The 22,223-nt window shown below is 39.7% G+C and overlaps 1 protein-coding gene across 1 annotated transcript in view; it reads left to right on the forward strand.

Annotated features, from left to right (window-relative positions):
- The window catches only part of LOC117338989, a 138,138-nt gene that overhangs the window by 1,785 nt on the left and 114,130 nt on the right, over positions 1-22,223 (forward strand). Inside the window, exons 2-5 of the mRNA XM_033900353.1 lie at positions 219-1,589; positions 3,301-3,726; positions 7,251-7,294; positions 12,693-12,917. Coding sequence (XP_033756244.1) covers positions 293-1,589; positions 3,301-3,726; positions 7,251-7,294; positions 12,693-12,917 — 1,992 coding nt within the window. The 5' untranslated portion in view covers positions 219-292. The remainder of the gene's footprint in view (positions 1-218; positions 1,590-3,300; positions 3,727-7,250; positions 7,295-12,692; positions 12,918-22,223) is intronic.

Raw genomic sequence — 22,223 nt, forward strand, 5'->3', positions numbered from 1 at the left:
CTAAATATCACAATGTCAAAAAGCACAAAAGTGATTTGCACCTGCAGTAGGTATAAATTTAGTTTCATGAACAATATTGTGAATGATATTCTTTTGAAAAAGCACTAGAAATGTGTTAAGTTGCTGTGTGCCAACTTTTACCAGTAAAAAAACCCTACAAATGTATTATTATAATGAGACTCGCAACCGAATACACAAGTATTTTATGTTAATCATAGGATACAAGGAACAATGGAATGATGAGTCAGGACAAAATGTCAACAGTCCATCACAGGTGTCAACAAGTGAACCAATGGATCAGAACATTGACAGAGTTCAAGTTCAGACTAAGGTTTATAGCAATCCCATTGGAGATTCACATGGAGGACAGAGTGTTGGAGCACAGAATATGGCAACAACATCCCGCAGTACAGAGGGCCAAACAGGTCCAAATGTCTCTACCAGAAATGATGGAAATCAAACAGAGGCAGACTTCACTGCTACATTAAAGCTTGGTAGACTTCAAACGAAAATTTTGTCATCCATACCAATAATAGAAGATTTAAGACAAAAATTTAAAAATTTGAAATTAGAACAAGGTGGCAGTCACGGTCTACAAATTGTTGGAGATAAGACGACTGTCATTAGAGTTGAAGCAGATATCCAGAGTCAGCTGAAGGAAATAGAGAAAGAGAAAGTTAACTTGTCCAGCAGAGATATGCGACCTGAGCAGTTGAGCATGTTAGGAGTCGGAACTGTACTGGACCATATACAGGAATGTATCAGACGTCAGCATCTGGCCTGTTACCTAGGACAGGATAAAGATGCTACAGTGGTGTATGCTACTGTAGCCGACATGGACAAGGTTCTCCAAGTGATTCAGTCTGCCATTTTCTACAGAGAATTTGAGAAAGACGTCCCTACATGGAGGTTATTCTTGGACTCACCAGATGTACAGGAGGAAGTACGTGACTTGCAGGAGAAGTACAATGGCAGGGTTGTCATAACACAGGGAAGTTCAATGAAGCTGGTATGTACTTCTGATCTTACTGATGTTGTATTAGAAATTTTAAACAAGATGAAAGAAGATTTCTCACAAGTAGGAACAAAAACATTTCTGTACACACCAGTTGGATACCTGACAGTAAAACTCTGTGCTAAAGTACTGCAAGATCATCTTGATAGCATAGAAAAGAAATATGGTGTTGAAATTCGTCCCGTCCAGAAGAAAGAAAAACAGGGATGGATAGTAAAAGGTCCAAATGGAACACTGGAGAAAGCTTGTGATGATGTGAAGAAACACACCGCAACAGCAAAAAACCTTTGGCTTAAAGACAAGGTCAGCAAAGACTTCTTTGAATCAAAACAGGGACAGGACTTGATGGTGGGAGTTGGTGAGGATACAGGATGTCACGTGACCATGGTGAAACATGAAGTTGATGTGACTGAAGGGAAAACATCGAGGTCTGACAGACAAGGATCAGCCACACAGCAATCCTCTAATCTGGCTGGATGTCGGTGGAGAACAGGAGATGGACCATATGTAGCACTGTACTGTAGAGATGGCAGCAAGTCTACATCTGATGTCTTGGTGAAGCTGGAAAGAGGAGGTATGATGTTTTATGTTTTCTATTCAATTGTTGCCCAAAATGGAGTTTAATAAACTCATTTGCTAGCTCCCCTGGTCCAAAGGGCCAAGGTGAGCTTATACCATACCGTGGCATCCGGCGTCCAGCATCCGTCCGTCAACAATTACCTTGTGAACATGATAACTTGAGTAAAAATGAACAATAAACTATATATAGTTTGATGAAATGTTAATTTGTATGCAGTCAGGTATCGGCAAGGTCTCAAACAAGTTTGGAAATGGGAATTAATTAACAGTATATGTTATTGCTCTTTGTACTAATATTATCATAGGACCTTGTGAAGACGATAACTGGAATCAATACATGTATCATCCAAGTTTGATGAAACTTTGTACGCATGAGCAACAAGTTCTCAGAGGAGTTGAAAATTGGAATTATTAAACAGTCACTTACAGAGTTATTGGCTGTTGTGATAATATTGTTATTGGACCTTGTGAACACGATAACTGGAGTAAATAATCCAGCAAGTTTGATGAAACTTTGTATGTAGCCATATACTTATGTATTATAGCAGGATCTGGTACAAGTTCGAAAATGGAAATTATTCAACAGTAACAGTATCAAAGTTATTGGCATTTGTAATGATATTATTATTTAGACTAGACATTAGACATATGATAACTGTAGTAAATATCATTCAAGTTTGATGAAACTTTGTATGCAGCCATATTTCAACAAGATCTCAGACAAGTTGGAAAATGGGAATTATTCAACTGTAACTTACAGAGTTATTGCCTTTTGTAATGATATTATTATTATTAACAACTTTTAGCTCACCTTGGCCGAAGGGCTGTTGAGTTTATGAATATAGGACAAAGAAGGTCAAATGCATAGATAGAGGGTGTGGCTCCCCTGAGATGGGAAGGGGCTGGGCCTAATGGGAGAAATAGAGGTAAATCTTTTTAAATCACTACTATAGTCCTGAACAAATAAATAGATATAATTGATGAAATTTGGACTGGAGAATTGTTTTGAAATGTTGTATGGAGAAAGGGGGCCCAATAGGGGAAGTATAGAAAAACTGTGACAGTCGTGAGTGTCATGTATCAAATGTTGCATTTTTCTATTTCATTCACTTATTCACATTCTCCTTTTAAGTATTCTTCACTTGCAGAAATGCACAATCCTGTCTTAAACATGTAATAATCTTCCATTGGTATAATTTTACAACCAAGTCACAGGAATTGTTCAGCACCTAGAGAGCACTTTAGGACACATAATTTTTCACATATACCGGTGTAGCATTTATTAGGAGGCATAGTGGTGAAGTGGTAGGACGTAGGGCTACTTGACTGAAGGGTCACTAGTTTTAGTCCTGGCATTTGGCGGTGTGTTGATTTATACTTGAATTAGATACTTTACTCCTTCCAATAGACTATAATAATCATAGAGGGTAATAATTGGTGAACAGCCTTGAGATGGCTACAATGTGTATATATTGCTGTGATATAGCAGTATATAAAACTCCAAATTATTGTCATTGTTTTTCAAGCAATAAAAGTCACAGGGAAGGTCTGGTGAAAACTAGGGTGGCAGGAACTCTGCAATCTTCACTTCAATTTTTCTTCCTTCAGAAATGTGCTGCTAGTAATTAACATACATACCAGGTGCATGTAAAAATGTTTATTGAACCCAGTTTTACAGTAATTCTAACAAAACATTTATTTTGCAGACCCTAGTACAGTCAATTTTGATACTCTTGATGAAACGAAGAGTGGTGTTACTCTGAATCTTCCTGACTGGAAAGATGGAAAGAACCAGGAAAAGAATACAATTCGTACAGACTTTAAGGAAATCATGACCGCAGCTGCCGAGAGGAAGGCAACATCTTTGACTATTCTTTTGGATGGCTGTAGATCTAGTGGATGGGGCGAAAAGAAAGCATATACATTGTTAGTCAAAAGCACTCTGTATGTATTAAAGGAGGATAATGCAGAGGCCTGTTCCTGTTCCTACTTCCTTCGTGACCAAGAGATGTTCAAGTTGTTACGGGATGTGATTGATGACAGGTTTAGAAATGACACATCCCTGACTATAACAGATACAACGGAGGAAATTGGAGAGGATTGGGATGTTATTGATAAAAGTGATATCAGAGGTATATATATAAACATACACAGGTCCCCAACCACTAAAACACACAAGGGAGTGTGGCACACAGGTCCCCAACCACTAAAACACACAAGGGAGTGTGGCACACAGGTCCCCAACCACTAAAACACACAAGGGAGTGTGGCACACAGGTCCCCAACCACTAAAATACACAAGGGAGTGTGGCACACAGGTCCCAAACCACTAAAACACACAAGGGAGTGTGACACTCAGGTCCCAAACCACTAAAATACACAAGGAGTGTGGCACACAGGTCCCCAACCACTAAAACACACAAGGGGTGTGGCACACAGGTCCCAAACCACTAAAATACACAAGGATGTGTGGCACACAGGTCCCAAACCACTAAAATACACAAGGGGTGTGGCACACAGGTCCCCAACCACTAAAACATACAAGGGGGTGTGGCACACAGGTCCCCAACCACTAAAATACACAAAGATGTGTGGCACACAGGTCCCAAACCACTAAAACACACAAGGGAGTGTGACACTCAGGTCCCAAACCAATAAAATACACAAGGAGTGTGGCACACAGGTCCCCAACCACTAAAACACACAAGGGGTGTGGCACACAGGTCCCAAACCACTAAAATACACAAGGATGTGTGGCACACAGGTCCCAAACCACTAAAATACACAAGGGGTGTGGCACACAGGTCCCCAACCACTAAAACATACAAGGGGGTGTGGCACACAGGTCCCCAACCACTAAAATACACAAAGATGTGTGGCACACAGGTCCCAAACCACTAAAACACACAAGGGAGTGTGGCACACAGGTCCCAAACCAATAAAATACACAAGGATGTGTGGCACACAGGTCCCAAACCACTAAAATACACAAGGGATGTGGCGAATAGGTCCCCAACCACTAAAATACACAAGGATGTGGCGAATAGGTCCCCAACCACTAAAATACACAAGGATGTGGTACACAGGTCCCCAACCACTAAAACATACAAGGGGGTGTGGCACACAGGTCCCAAATTAAACCACAAAAATACACAAGGATGTGGCAAATAGGTCCCCAACCACTAAAATGCACAAGGATGTGGCACACAGGACCCCAACCACTAAAATACACAAGGGTATGGCACACAGGTCCCCAATTTAAACATCCCTATTGACAGTAAAACACAAGTGTGTGTAGTGGACAAGTCCTAACCAATAAAACGTACAAGGATGTAGTATAGGTCCCCAGCTGCGGTGGCCGAGTGATTAAGGTGTCCCGACACTTTAACACTAGCTCTCCACCTCTGGGTTACGAGTTCGAAACCTACGTGGGGCAGTTGCCAGGTACTGACCGTAGGCTTTCCTCCACCACCAAAACCTGGCACGTCCTTAAATGACCCTGGCTGTTAATAGGACGTTAAACAAAAACAAAAAAAAAAAAAAGGTCCCCCAGCCATTAAAAAACACACAAAAATACAACTCGGAATTCAAGATGGCTACAGTACCTGTCTACAATTCTTTTTGCCTTATCAGTCTCAAAGTTGAATGGGTACAACAAGAGACCAAGGTGAAGCCACACTTCAAGTTTTCATCCTGCGAGTAGTTCTCGAGTAATATCAGTAACAAGTTTTATTAGCTGATGGTGTCTATCATGTATCCGAACAACGTTTCTCATCTGTTGGTATGTAAACAATATCCTCAAACAATTCTAATCAATGATTGGAACTTATCTTAATTTGACTGGAAGCATCCCCAGATGGTTGGGATTCAAATTAATGACCTCTCTAAACTAAAGCACTTGATGTCATACATATTTGACTGTAGGCATCCTCAGGTGGTGGAGTTTCAAAATTGTAAAAATGGTGGGGCTGTACACCCCAGGGGCAAGGCCTAAAGGTAGCATGATCCTCGGTTGTGGGGATTCAAAATAGAACAAATGGTTGAACTTATCCAGCAGGGGCCTGATCATGAAGGGCATGGCCCAATAGGGGAAATAAATAATTAGGGAATTCTTTTAAATCTTTCTTGTTATATAGGAATGAAAGTCAATATTTGGTATAAAGCATGCATGCTTTGGTGGAAGGGAACCCATTTTGTATAAACAGTGTAGCTGGACTCCTATGAGTCTGATCTGCGGGGGGAAATCCTTCTTCTTAAAGCTGTTTCAATAGCAGGATTGAGTCTAAATATGGTCTGAGCCATCCTCACTTTAAAGCAAGTTAATTTCATATAAATGGTGGGTCTCAGGTGTCCCTGAGGGTTTGGGCCCCATTGGGGAAATTTAGTTAATTCTTTAAAACCTTTCTGTTATTGGAATGACAGGATTTTGTTATAATCTAAGGTCCCCATATAGCGAAGATATGCACGCCCTTTAGCAATCACACTGTCAGTCCTCACCATCTGTATGTCCACCTACAAATTTGATTCCTGGCTGTTAGTTTTACTATTTGTTGACTGATTTACAGGAAATTTTGACAAAAAATACTTACTGAGGTCAAAAATCGAGGTCAAGGTCATAATTAGGCCAAACGATCAAATTTGCTTTCTTTTTACTGATGAATTTTTTGTTGGTCAGAATGAATTTCAATGAAACAAGGAGTCAACTTACCAAAGATCAAGGTCATGATACTGGGTCAAAAGTCAAGGTTATATGGGTCCAATGGGAAGTGTTAAATTTTGCCATAATCACTGAAATATCCAGGTTCGTGATACAAGCCCTCTTAGGCCTCTTGTTTATGGACAACCCAATTAATAGTGATTTGAGCAGCTTCCATCTTATGATTATAAGTAGGATAAAAAACGTTATTTTTAATTAGTTCTTGTGTAATACTGACATTACATTTTTACAGTAGTTAAACAAGTAAGCACTTGCTTCATACTCAGTAAGCCTCGTGATGGTCAGCCAAACTCCTCGGGTTGAGATATCCCTGTCCATGGTATAGCTGGCCCATGTAAAATTCTATTAATGAACGTCTTATAGGATTAGAGTGCTTCCTAAGTTACCGCAGAAGGGTGTCCAAAGTAGTCTCTAAGAGTATATGAACAGTTAATATTAAAATTTACCATTATATTTAGATCAAATACTTTCTAGTTACATCCTCAAATATATACTTAACACAATGCTATGATGATTTAAGGCATAAGACTGTTTCTAGTTACTGACCCCTGGTCCCCAACACATGCAGGGATTGTTGGCAGGTTAGTATATGTGTCATCCAGGACCCCAAACACTAAAACACGTGAGGAGTCACAAAGCTTCTAGAATTAAGAAACCTTGCAATATAAACAAATTATAAACATTACTTCAATTGTTATTATTAAAAAGTGGATTGGGGAAGCAATTGTCATCCAAGGTAAAATATTACATCCTCAATCTTAATGTTAGCATTTTTTGTGACAATAGATCAATATAAAACTTATCAGTGTACGTTAAAAAGGTCAACCTAGAAAAGCCACTATTTTTAAATTCCTTATCTATGACATGTAATGGATAAAATAGATATATTGCAAGTACAGTTGCTGTAGTAATATATTTTCTTGTTTATTTTTTATTCAGGAAAGAAACCTGTGATTGTTCAAGGAGAACTAGCCAAAATGACGGTAAATACTTGGCTTTACTTTTTAAGTTCATTATTAGGTCATGCCATTATGGCTGTGTTCAGGGGAACTTAAACTGAGTAGAGCCATATTTTAAATCTTTCTCCTTCTGGTACATAAAGGAAGGAACATGTGGCAACATCTGAAGTCTAAAGGGTAATTAATACATTTAACCTAAAGAAATACCCAAAAAAGCACTCCCTGTTTTGGGCAGAATTGTGAGCTCCTCTATGACCAATTAATTGATCTAGAGCACTCATGGGTGACATCACAGTACAACTACAACACTATAATATGTGTACAATCGCATCCATGTATGTAAATACTGTACATTGCGATCCAGGTATTCATATCATCTAATAGACGACTTCCACTATGATCGTGTCAGGATATCGGGCCGACCATCACTGCGCTATTGAAACATTCTTTTTTAAGAACGCCGATGTGGCAGAGCGGTATAAGCTGCGGCCCTGCAGGTATTTCTGGCTAGGCGATTGGGTGCCGTAGATCTTGAGTTCTAGGACTGGTCAGTGCACGAGTCATAAAGTTGTCTTCCTTTGTCAATTGTACAAAATGATTAGCACAATGTATCATATGCACTATGTGTTGGTGATCCGAAGATAAATATTTGAATTTCCTGTCGTAGTTGTACTGTGATGAATAAGAGGCCAATAGACCTAATCTTGATCTTGTAGCATTCTGGGGTAAACACCTAACATGGTTGTTGATTCAGTTGAATAACCTTGACCTATATTTAAGGTCACAGGGGTCAAATAGGCTAAAACTTAAGGAGCAACATTCAAAATCAAAAGAAACGGAGACCTAATAATATTTTGGCCTGTAGCATGATGGAGTGTTGGGCTTCCAAGTTTATTCAAATGAAGGAATGACCTCGACCTACATTAAAGTTCACAGGGGTCAAATGCTAAAATCTTTAAACAACTTCTTCTCAACAACCAAGAAGCCCTTTAGCATGCTTGTTAAAGGGCTACCAAATTTGTTTAAATGAATGACCTTGACCTATGTCAATATGGAAAATTGGGGTAAATTTTTAGCCCACCATCATCAGATGGTGGGCTATTCAAATCGCCCTGCGTCCGTGGTCCGTCGTCCGTCCGTCCGTCCCTCCCTCCGTCCGTCCGTCCGTCCGTCCGTCCGTAAACAATTCTTGTTATCGCTAATCCTCAGAAAGTACTGAAGGGATCTTTCTCAAATTTCATATGTAGGTTCTCCTTGGTGCCTAGTTATGCATATTCCATTTTGGGACAGATCGGAAAACAACATGGCCGACAGGCAGCCATCTTGGATTTTGACCATTGAAGTTTGTTATCGCTATTTCTGAGAAAGTACTGAAGGGATCTTTCTCAAATTTCATATGTAGGTTCCCCTTGGTGCGTAGTTATGCATATTGCATTTTGGGACCGATCGGAAAACAACATGGCCGACAGGCAGCCATCTTGGATTTTGACCATTGAAGTTTGTTATCGCTATTTCTAAGAAAGTACCAAAGGGATCTTTCTCAAATTTCATATGTAGGTTCCCCTTGGTGCCTAGTTATGCATATTGCATTTTGGGACCGATCGGAAAACAACATGGCCGACAGGCAGCCATCTTGGATTTTGACCATTGAAGTTTGTTATCGCTATTTCTGAGAAAGTACCGAAGGGATCTTTCTCAAATTTCATATGTAGGTTCCCCTTGGTGCCTTATTATGCATATTGCATTTTGGGACCGATCGGAAAACAACATGGCCGACAGGCAGCCATCTTGGATTTTGACCATTGAAGTTTGTTATCGCTATTTCTGAGAAAGTACTGAAGGGATCTTTCTCAAATTTCATATGTAAGTTCCCCTTGGTGCGTAGTTATGCATATTGCATTTTGGAATTGATAGGAAAACAACATGGCCGACAGGCAGCCATCTTGGATTTTGACCATTGAAGTTTGTTATCGCTATTTCTGAGAAAGTACTGAAGGAATCTTTCTCAAATTTCATATGTAGGTTCCTCTTGGTGCCTTGTTATGCATATAGCATTTTGGGACCGATCGGAAAACAAGATGGCCGTCAGGCAGCCATCTTGGATTTTGACAATTGAAGTTTGTTATCGCTATTTCTGAGAAAGTACTGAAGGGATCTTTCTCCAATTTCATAGGTAGGTTCCCCTTGGTGCTTAGTTATGCATATTGCATTTTGAGACCAATCAGAAAACAACATGGCCGACAGGCAGCCATCTTGGATTTTGACAATTGAAGTTTGTTATCGCTATTTCTGAGAAAGTACTGAAGGGATCTTTCTCAAATTTCATAAGTAGGTTCCCCTTGGTGCCTAGTAATGCATATAGCATTTTGGGACTGATTGGAAAACAACATGGCCGACAGGCAGCCATCTTGGATTTTGACCATTGAAGTTTGTTATCGCTATTTCTGAGAAAGTACTGAAGGGATCTTTCTCCAATTTCATAGGTAGGTTCCCCAAGGTGCCTAGTTATGCATATTGTATTTTGAGACCAATCGGAAAACAACATGGCCGATAGGCAGTCATCTTTCTCTGAAAGTACTGAAGGAATCTTTCTCAAATTCCATATATAGGTTCCCTTTGGTGCCTTAATCTTAACTTTTATATATAGGTTTCCCTTGTTTGAAAAGTACTAGAGGTTTCTTCTGAATTTACACAGATTAGTAAGACTTAGAAGAAGAGAAAAGTAGAGAAAAGATCAATCTGAGATGGAACCTATGAAGAACATTCAATGGTGGGCGCCAAGATCCCTCTGGGATCTCTTGTTTTAAGTTCCTAGTAGTCCTGAATGCCAGAATGGATTTTGATGAAATTTGCCTGGGGGCATTATTGGGTAATTGACATCTAATGTGGTATAAACAGAGGGAGTGGCTCCCCTGGGGCTTGGGTGGTTTGAACTATTGTTGGGAGGCAGTTCAAAAGTAGAAAAATATTTGAAATGTAACTTAAATTAGACTATTTTGCCATAATTACTGAAAAATACAGGTGAGCAATGCAGGTCCTCTGGGCCTCTTGTTTCAAATAAATGGCTGTGTTTTTTTCTGAAAAAGCAAAAGGGCCAATGTCATATATAATGGGTCAGTGTTATGCTAGGATGAAGTGCTACACATTTTATTTCTATTTTGATAAAGTGATAATCAGCTTCAGATAGAGTTCAAAGTTGCATTAAGAAACAGTTGAGTGATACAGCCCCATTAGGACTCTTGCCTGTTAATGCATTGGAGACAGAATACATATATCAAAGAGGTTTAAAGCAGGAAAATCAAAGAATAAGAATAGTCAACATTAGAATTTGTCATTGGAAAATTGAATACATTCAAACTTTGAAACCTCAGAGAAACTAGTACATTTAATTTCTAGACTTCTGTCTTGAAAACTAATGTTTAGATCTTATATGATACACTGTATTTGCTCTTTCTCATGTAGACTACCTTTTTGTTTAATTTTCAAGTTATCAAAATAAAGTTTTACAGAGAATTTATGTACATGTGATAATAAGGGTTAACAGTAATAGATCATTCCAAAATAGGGAAGGTAGACATGCAGCTCTGTTTTTAGCCCACCATCATCAGATGGTGGGCTATTCAAATCGCCCTGCGTCCGTGGTCCGTCGTCCGTCCGTCCGTCCGTCCGTCCGTCCCTCCGTCCGTCCGTCCGTCCCTCCGTCCGTAAACAATTCTTGTTATCGCTATTTCTGAGAAAGTGCTGATGGGATCTTTCTCAAACTTCATATGTAGGTTCCCCTTGGTGCCTAGTTGTGCATATTGCATTTTGGGACCGATCGGAAAACAACATGGCCGACAGGCAGCCATCTTGGATTTTGACAATTGAAGTTTGTTATCTCTATTTCTGAGAAAGTATTGAAGGGATCTTTCTCAAATTTCATCTGTAGGTTCCACTTGGTGCCTAGTTGTGCATATTGCATTTTGGGACCAATCGGAAAACAACATGGCCGACAGGCAGCCATCTTGGATTTTGTCAATTGAAGTTTGTTATCTCTATTTCTGAGAAAGTATTGAAGGGATCTTTCTCAAATTTCATATGTAGGTTCCTCTTGGTGCCTAGATATGCATATTGCATTTTGTGACCGATCAGAAAACAACATGGCCGACAGGCAGCCATCTTGGATTTTGACAATTGGAGTTTGTTATCGCTATTTCTGAGGAAGTACTGAAGGGATCTTTCTCAAATTTCATATGTAGGTTCCCTTTGGTGCCTAGTTATGCATATTGCATTTTGGGACCAATCGGAAAACAAAATGGCCGACAGGCAGCCATCTTGGATTTTGACAATTGAAGTTTGTTATCGCTATTTCTGTGAAAGTACTGAAGGGATCTTTCTCAAATTTCATATGCAGGTTCCTCTTTGTGCCTGGTTATGCATATTGCATTTTGAGACTAATCAGAAAACAACATGGCTGACAGGCAGCCATCTTGGATTTTGACAATTAAAGTTTGTTATCGCTATTTCTGAGAAAGTAATGAAGGGATCTTTCTGAAATTTCATATGTAGGTTCCCCTCGGTGCCTAGTTATGCATATTGCATTTTGGGACCAATCGGAAAACAACATGGCCAACAGGCAGCCATCTTGGATTTTGACAATTGAAATTTGTTATCGCTTTTTCTGTGAAAGAACTGAAGGGATCTTTCTCAAATTTCATATGTAGGTTCCCCTTGATGCTTACTTATGCATATTGCATTTTGAGACCAATCAGAAAACAACATTGCTGACAGGCAGCCATCTTGGATTTTGACAATTAAAATTTGCTATCGCTATTTCTCAGAAAGTAATGAAGGGATCTTTCTGAAATTTCATATGCAGGTTCCCCTCAGTGCCTAGTTATGCATATTGCATTTTGAGACCAATCAGAAAACAACATGGCTGACAGGCAGCCATCTTGGATTTTGACAATTGAAGTTTGTTATCGCTATTTCTCAGAAAGTAATGAAGGGATCTTTCTAAAATTTCATATGCATGTTCCCGTCGGTGCCTAGTTATGCATATTGCATTTTGAGACTAATCAGAAAACAACATGGCCGACAGGCAGCCATTTCGGATTTTGACAATTGAAGTTTGTTATCGCTATTTCTGTGAAAGTACTGAAGGGATCTTTATCAAATTTCATATGTAGGTTCCCCTCAGTGCCTAGTTTTGCATATTGGGACCAACACGAAAAGTACTAGAGGGCTGTTTCTGAATTTAAACAGATAAATAAGACTTAGAGGAAGGGAAAAGTAGGGAAAAGATCAATCTGACATGGAACCTATAAAGATCATTCAATGGTGGGCGCCAAGATCCCTCTGGGATCTCTTGTTTATTGTAAGAGAGACAATAGATTTAATTGTATATATTAGAGTTGCTAAGATATCACCATTAACCTTGCAGAGTGAAGTCATTGTAAACACAACAAGTACACAACTGAAGCTGAGTCAAGGTGCTGTATCTACGTCCATACTTAAGGCAGCGGGCCAAGAAATACAGCGAGAGTGTAACCAGTATCATCATGGTGTGAAGTGGGGAGAGGTGGCTGTCACACATGGATACAAGTTGAAATGTGAAAGTGTCTTTCACGGAGCACTTCCAGAATATCACACAGATCAACAATTAAAGGTATGAAATTGAATGATGCTGGGAATCACTAGGTGACATAAAAGGGTCACTATTTGCATTGTTAATCTTTTTTTTTTCGTGCCCTCAAAGGTTTCTTTGTTATAATTGGTTTCCTATGAATCAATGATACTTAATTAAATATTGTGGTTCATAATTGAAATACCTCTGATGTATTTTCAGATTTTGAAATTTGATAATTACACTAACTGCAAAAATATATTGGTTTCTAAGCATACATAGTAACTAAATTATATATATTATCTACTTTGAACTTCACAATGCTTTCTACATGCTCCAGATTCTTTTAAATTTGAAAGTAAAAAGTCATGATTATGGTTAATAAAACAAGTGCAATCAATGATTGCAAAAGCTCACCAGCGGTATCAATCACACTATACATTCATTTTTAACTCACCTGGACTGAAGGTCCGGTGAGCTTATGTCATGGTGCAGCGTCCGTCCGTCCGTTCGTCCGTCAACATTTGCTTCAAAACGCTACTTGTCAAAAAGTTCTTATTGGATGATGACCAAATTTGGCCAGAAACATCCTTGGCGGAAGAGGATCAGAATTTTCATAAATGGTGCCTCTGACCCCCAAGGGGCCAGAGGGGCAGGGCCCAATAGGGGAAATTAAGGAAATTCCTTTAAATCGCTACTAGTCATAAAGTTATAAATGGATTTGAACCCAATTTGGTCAGAGAAACATCCTTGGGGGAAGGGGAACAGATTTTGCATAAATGGTTACTCTGACCCCCAAGGGGCCGGAGGGGCGGAGCCCAATAGGGGAAATAGATGTAATTCCTTTCAATTGCTAGTAGTCATTAAGTTATGAATGGATTTGAACCCAATTTGTTCAGAAACATCCTTGGAGAAAGCAAAACAGATTTTGCATTAATGATGACTTTGACCCCCAAAGGACCAAAGGGGTGGGGCCCCATATAGGGGAAATAATGATAATTCCTTTAAATTGCTACTAGTCATAAAGTTATCAATGCATGTTTGTAAACTTAGAGCAGTTAGGATCCCCACACTATAACCATATATAGCATTGTTTGATGTTGACAAACAAAACAAATTGAACATGAACTTTATTTTGACATTTGGTCAAATCCAACCAGGTGAGCGATACAGGCCCCATGGGCCTCTTGTTTATGTATGTATAAGCATGTCATTTTGACATTGTACGTCAAATAATATCTCTCCTAGACCTCTAATGAATGTATAAACCAAATAAGAAGGGTGTGGACTTACAAGCTTTCCATAACTTACCCCCAAAATCTTTAAAGTGGGTTTTGGTGCCAAAATGATTAAAGAGACATCACAGTAAAAACGTTGTTATTTTCATTGAATGTACACGTACATGTTTTGTTCCTTTCCAGTTATGGTTCTGTGCTATCCCAATATTTAGAGCCGACCCCTATGTCCAGATTGACCACTCGATTTAGTTGGGAATCACCCTCTAAATTAAGCACGGAAATTATTTTTAAATCATCACGTGACTGTTTTGAAATCGAGGCATTTTCATTTGTAAACACAAACACATGATAGCTTACAAGTCGAAATATTCCATCTGGGTTAGTTGGATAACGATATTATAGTGGTTTAATTGTTAAATGACACATTCTGTACATATATATATATTCCGGCGCAAATATTTATGAGTATATAAGTGTTGACACTGAACATATAGTATACTGATAGTAGCGATGTTCTGGTACAGACTGTATAAATATTACCGAGTTTGTATATTACCTAGTCCGTGTTTGTTTTGACATACTATCCAGCAATCAAGCAGAATACAAACAGCGTACATGTATTACTGCAGTCATTGTTTTCATGTTTGAACTGTTCCAATCTATTGTACTGCTTCTCCAGGGTAATTCTAGGATTGTCTGCAGAAGCTGTTATCGTTTTCAACCGCAGTCGATTCACGTTGGAAGCCATTTTTGTTTTCAGGTGTTTTAGTTTGTTGTGCGCATGCATTTTATCGTGTATGTCACAAAATTTACATATCCAGACTATTGATCAACGAATTGTGATAACCTTTTTAGCCCACCATCATCAGATGGTGGGCTATTCAAATCGCCCTGCGTCCGTGGTCCGTGGTCCGTCCGTCCGTCCGTCCGTCCCTCCGTAAACAATTCTTGTTATCGCTAATCCTCAGAAAGTACTGAAGGGATCTTTCTCAAATTTCATATGTGGGTTCCCCTTGGTGCCTAGTTATGCATATTGCATTTTGAGACCAATCGGAAAACAACATGGCCGACAGGCAGCCATCTTGGATTTTGACAATTGAAGTTTGTTATCGCTATTTCTGAGAAAGTGCTGAAGAGATCTTTCTCAAATTTCATATGTAGGCTCCCCTTGGTGCCTAGTTATGCATATTGCATTTTGAGACCAATCGGAAAACAACATGGCCGACAGGCAGCCATCTTGGATTTTGACAATTGAAGTTTGTTATCGCTATTTCTGAGAAAGTACTGAAGGGATCTTTCTCAAATTTCATATGTAGGCTCCCCTTGGTGCCTAGCTATGCATATTGCATTTTGAGACCAATCGGAAAACAACATGGCCGATAGGCAGCCATCTTGGATTTTGATAATTGAAATTTGTTATCGCTATTTCTGAGAAAGTACTGAAGGGATCTTTCTCAAATTTCATATATAGGTTCCCCTTGGTGCCTAGTTATGCAAATTGCATTTTGAGACCAATCTGAAAACAACATGGCCGACAGGCAGCCATCTTGGATTTTGACAATTGAAGTTTGTTATCGCTATTTCTCAGAAAGTGCTGAAGGGATCTTTCTCAAATTTCATATGTTGGTTCCCCTTGGTGCTTAGTTATGCATATAGCATTTTGAGACCTATCGGAAAACAACATGGCCGACAGGCAGCCATCTTGGATTTTGACAATTGAAGTTTGTTTTCGCTATTTCTGAGAAAGTACTGAAGGGATCTTTCTAAAATTTCATATGTAGATTTCCCTTGGTGCCTAGTTATGCATATTGCATTTTGAGACCTATCGGAAAACAACATGGCCGACAGGCAGCCATCTTGGATTTTGACAATTGAAGTTTAATATCGCTATTTCTGAGAAAGTACTGAAGGGATCTTTCTCAAATTTCATATGTAGATTTCCCTTGGTGCCTAGTTATGCATATTGCATATTGAGACCGATCGGAAAACAAACATGGCCGACAGGCAGCCATCTTGGATTTTGACAATTGAAGTTTGTTATCGCTATTTCTGAGAAAGTACTGAAGGGATCTTTCTCAAATTTCATATATAGGTTCCCCTTGGTGCCTAGTTATGCATATTACATTTTGAGACCTATCAGAAAACAACATGGCCGACAGGCAGCCATCTTAGATTTTTAGCCCACCATCATCAGATGGACCATCATCAGATGGTGGGCTATTCAAATCGCCCTGCGTCCGTGGTCCGTCCGTCCGTCCGTCCATCCGTCCGTCCCTCCGTCCGTCCCTCCGTCCGTAAACAATTCTTGTTATCGCTATTTCTCAGAAAGTACTAAAGGGATCTTTCTCAAATTTCATATGTAGGTTCCCCTTGGTGCCTAGTTATGCATATTGCATTTTGAGACCAATCGGAAAACAAAATGGCCGACAGGCAGTCATCTTGGATTTTGACAATTGAAGTTTGTTATCGCTATTTCTGAGAAAGTACTGAAGGGATCTTTCTCAAATTTCATATGAAGGTTCCCCTTGGTGCCTAGTTATGCATATTGCGTTTTGAGACCAATCGGATAACAACATGGCCGACAGGCAGCCATCTTGGATTTTGACAATTGAAGTTTGTTATCGCTATTTCTGAGAAAGTACTGAATGGATCTTTCTCAAATTTCATATGAAGGTTCCCCTTGGTGCCTAGTTATGCATATTGCGTTTTGAGACCAATCTGACAACAACATGGCCGACAGGCAGCCATCTTGGATTTTGACAATTGAAGTTTGTTATCGCTATTTCTGAGAAAGTACCGAAGGGATCTTTCTCAAATTTCATATGTAGGTTCCCCTTGGTGCCTAGTTATGCATATTGCGATTTGAGACCAATCGGAAAACAAAATGGCCGACAGGCAGCCATCTTGGATTTTGACAATTGAAGTTTGTTATCGCTATTTCGGAGAAAGTACTAAAGGGATCTTTCTCAAATTTCATATGAAGGTTCCCCTTGGTGCCTAGTTATGCATATTGTGTTTTGAGACCAATCTGAAAACAACATGGCCGACAGGCAGCCATCTTGGATTTTGACAATTTAAGTTTGTTATCACTATTTCTGAGAAAGTACTGAATGGATCTTTCTGAAATTTCATATGTAGGTTTCCCTTGGTGCCTAGTTATGCATATTGCGTTTTGAGACCAATCAGAAAACAACATGGCCGACTGCCTAGCCATCTTGGATTTTGACAATTGAAGTTTGTTATCGCTATTTCTGAGAAAGTACTGAATGGATCTTTCTCAAATTTCATATGGAGGTTCCCCTTGGTGCCTCGTTATGCATATTGCATTTTGAGATCAATTGGAAAACAATATGGCCGACAGACCGCCATCTTGGATTTTGACAATTGAAGTTTGTTATCTCTATTTCTCAAAGTACTGAATGGATCTTTCTCAAATTTCATAAGTAGGTTCCCCTTGGTCCCTTGTATTGCATTTTTGGACCAGTCTGCCCGGAAAACAACCTGGCAAACAAACAGCCATTATCGTTAAATCTCAAATTTCTTTTAGCAGACAGAACCTGTCTGTGTTTTGGCAGGGTCATGCATTCGGCATACCTCCATTTTGTATAGGCTGATAACCCGCCCATTGCATTATAGGACTATTTCGTATAGAAACTTGGTCTGTGGGACCCAGTTATTATTTTTGGGGATTTCCCGTATATACTTTCATAAATACACATTTTCCTTCAGTTTTTGATTCGCGATAATTTTTTAGGTATGTATTAAATCTCGAAACTGTAAAGAGCTCGAAATTTAAACATTTCTTTTGGAGTATGTGGCTTTAAGGGCTCAGAGACCTGATATTTGTTCTGTAGCATGATTTGGAGAAGGGTTAAAATGAAGGACCTTGACATTCATTCAAGGTCATAAGGTCAAAAATGATAAAATATTTAAAAGACAACTTCTCAATAACCAGGAGACATAGAGACCTGATATAGGGCTACACAGTTAGTTTAAAAAAAGAATAAACCTAAAGCCTATACTCTTATATTTAAATCAAGTAGATAGGAGCAGGTGAGTGATGCAGACCAATTGGGCCTCTTGTTTAGTCATCTGACCCATGTGTTTTGTCTTGTTGTGCTTTCCATCCTTAAACTTAGCTTCTAAAATGCTACTCCTATTAATGCCCTTGAGCAGATTTCAAGCAAATTTGGTAGGAAGCATCATAATGAAGGGAATCATTTCTTAAATAAATGAAACTGATTCAATACCAGGGGTCGACATTATCGCTTGTCCGATTGTCCGGTACCAGACGAAATTGATGTCGGACAAGTGAAATCATTAAAGTACTTGTCCGACGGGACAAGTAACAAATCTGTCTTTGTGTTTTATTTATGTTATATTCTGAAGTCAAAACTGATTCAATACTCACTGTAAAATGAGTAAAACTCCTTTAAATTGTGTTAACCATCGAACGGAAGTGAGTTGATCATGCTTAGTAAAGCTTCATTCGGAACTACATAGAAACGATGGTAGACTTCCGAGGGCTCTCGAAAAAATGTAATCAGCATCACTAGTATGTTTGAAACACATGCAAAATGCTGTACATGTGAGAGCATAAGATACCGTCTGCTATAATGGAATCGTAATAAAAATGAATCAGCTTTGATAATTAAGGAGGCTACAGATCTAGATGAAGCAGACTGCAGTGCACTAGAAAACAATCTGACATGTTTTAATGTTTTCACAGTAGTGTGTTTATAGTTTAGTCGAACAGTTCTTCATGAAAGTTAATTATTTTAAAGTACTTTATTCATCTCCTTTTAGGTAAAAAAGGATGGTTTAGTTAAACTTAAATAACTTGTAATATACTTTCTTGTTGTTGTTTGTTTTTAGTAATTATAATAGGTCGAAATTATGGCTTGCCGTGCTTACCTCTGCTTTATAATAAATTATCTCCCTGTTTACACATAACAGATGGAAAGGTTTGCAACTTAATGCAGAGAATTAAATATATGTTGAACAAATACAAAAATTCAAGATTGCATCTTTATATCAATTGATTTTATTCAAATTTCACCACTTAACACAGATTTCAGTAGCAGTGTAACATGGGACCCCCAAAATGGAAAATTCATGTTAAATTTTACTTTAAAACATTACTCCTCCTAAATGCCTGAGTAGGTTACAACTGTATTTGGTCTAAAACATTATTCAAGGCACACTTTTTAGGTCATCTGACCCGAAGGGTCAGGATGACCTATAGTCATCATGCTTCGTCCGTCGTCGTGCGCCGTCCGCCGTCCGCCGTGCGTACACTTTTCACATTTCAATCTTCTTCTCAAGTTCCACCAGTGGGATTAAGCTGAAACTTGCCTGAAATGATCCTGAGATGGTCCTGACCAAGTGTTGTTATTTTTCGGGTCAGTCCGAAATCCAAGATGGCCGCCATAGCCGCCATTTTGAAAACACATTTTAAACTTCTTCTCAAGTTCCAATAGTGCTGTTGGGCTGAAACTTGCCTGAAATGATCCTGAGATGATCCCGACCAAGTGTTGTTATTTTTCGGGTCGGTCCGAAATCCAAGATGGCCGCCATAGCCGCCATCTTGAAAAACACATTTTAAACTTCTTCTCAAGTTCCACTGGTGCCATTGAGCTGAAACTTGCCTGAAATGATCCTGAGATGATCCCGACCAAGTGTTGTTATTTTTCGGGTCGGTCCGAAATCCAAGATGGCCGCCATAGCCGCCATCTTGAAAAACACATTTTAAACTTCTTCTCAAGTTCCACTGGTGCCATTGAGCTGAAACTTGCCTGAAATGATCGTGAGATGATCCCGACCAAGTGTTGTTATTTTTCGGGTCGGTCCGAAATCCAAGATGGCCGCTGAGGCCGCCATCTTGAAAAACACATTTTAAACTTCTTCTCAAGTTCCACTGGTGCCATTGAGCTGAAACTTGCCTGAAATGATCCTGAGATGATCCCGACCAAGTGTTGTTATTTTTCGGGTCGGTCCGAAATCCAAGATGGCCGCCATAGCCGCCATCTTGAAAAACACATTTTAAACTTCTTCTCAAGTTCCACTGGTGCCATTGAGCTGAAACTTGCCTGAAATGATCCTGAAATGATCCCGACCAAGTGTTGTTATTTTTCGGGTCGGTCCGAAATCCAAGATGGCCGCCATAGCCGCCATCTTGAAAAACACATTTTAAACTTCTTCTCAAGTTCCACTGGTGCCATTGAGCTGAAACTTGCCTGAAATGATCCTGAAATGATCCCGACCAAGTGTTGTTATTTTTCGGGTCGGTCCGAAATCCAAGATGGCCGCCATAGCCGCCATCTTTAAAAACACATTTTAAACTTCTTCTCAAGTTCCACTGGTGCCATTGAGCTGAAACTTGCCTGAAATTATCCTGATATGATCCCGACCAAGTGTTGTTTTTTTTCGGGTCGGTCCGAAATCCAAGATGGCCGCCATAGCCGCCGTCTTGAAAAACACATTTTAAACTTCTTCTCAAGTTTCACCAGTGCTATTGAGCTGAAACTTGCCTGAAATGATCCTGATATGATCCCATCCAAGTGTAGTTATTTTTCCGGTCAGTCCGTAATCCAATATGGCCGCTGAGGCCGCCATCTTGAAAATCACATTTTAAACTTCTTCTCAAGTTCCACCAGTGCTATTTAGCTGAAACTTGCCTGAAATGATCCTGATATGATCCCGACCAAGTGTTGTTATTTTTCGGGTCGGTCCGAAATCCAAGATGGCCGCCATAGCCGCCATCTTGAAAAACACATTTTAAACTTCTTCTCAAGTTCCACTGGTGCCATTGAGCTGAAACTTGCCTGAAATGATCCTGAGATGATCCCGACCAAGTGTTGTTATTTTTCGGGTCGGTCCGAAATCCAAGATGGCCGCCATAGCCGCCATCTTGAAAAACACATTTTAAACTTCTTCTCAAGTTCCACTGGTGCCATTGAGCTGAAACTTGCCTGAAATGATCGTGAGATGATCCCGACCAAGTGTTGTTATTTTTCGGGTCGGTCCGAAATCCAAGATGGCCGCCATAGCCGCCATCTTGAAAAACACATTTTAAACTTCTTCTCAAGTTCCACTGGTGTCATTGAGCTGAAACTTGCCTGAAATGATCCTGAAATGATCCCGACCAAGTGTTGTTATTTTTCGGGTCGGTCCGAAATCCAAGATGGCCGCCATAGCCGCCATCTTGAAAAACACATTTTAAACTTCTCAAGTTCCACTGGTGCCATTGAGCTGAAACTTGCCTGAAATGATCCTGAAATGATCCCGACCAAGTGTTGTTATTTTTCGGGTCGGTCCGAAATCCAAGATGGCCGCCATAGCCGCCATCTTGAAAAACACATTTTAAACTTCTTCTCAAGTTCCACTGGTGCCATTGAGCTGAAACTTGCCTGAAATTATCCTGATATGATCCCGACCAAGTGTTGTTTTTTTTCGGGTCGGTCCGAAATCGAAGATGGCCGCCATAGCCGCCATCTTGAAAAACACATTTTAAACTTCTTCTCAAGTTTCACCAGTGCTATTGAGCTGAAACTTGCCTGAAATGATCCTGATATGATCCCAACCAAGTGTAGTTATTTTTCCGGTCAGTCCGTAATCCAATATGGCCGCTGAGGCCGCCATCTTGAAAATCACATTTTAAACTTCTTCTCAAGTTCCACCAGTGCTATTGAGCTGAAACTTGCCTGAAATGATCCTGATATGATCCCGACCAAGTGTTGTTATTTTTCGGGTCGGTCCGAAATCCAAGATGGCCGCCATAGCCGCCATCTTGAAAAACACATTTTAAACTTCTTCTCAAGTTCCACTGGTGCCATTGAGCTGAAACTTGCCTGAAATGATCCTGAGATGATCCCGACCAAGTGTTGTTATTTTTCGGGTCGGTCCGAAATCCAAGATGGCCGCCATAGCCGCCATCTTGAAAAACACATTTTAAACTTCTTCTCAAGTTCCACTGGTGCCATTGAGCTGAAACTTGCCTGAAATGATCGTGAGATGATCCCGACCAAGTGTTGTTATTTTTCGGGTCGGTCCGAAATCCAAGATGGCCGCTGAGGCCGCCATCTTGAAAAACACATTTTAAACTTCTTCT

Source organism: Pecten maximus, chromosome 12 (assembly GCF_902652985.1).
Source record: "Pecten maximus chromosome 12, xPecMax1.1, whole genome shotgun sequence".
Lineage (NCBI taxonomy): Eukaryota > Metazoa > Mollusca > Bivalvia > Pectinida > Pectinidae > Pecten > Pecten maximus.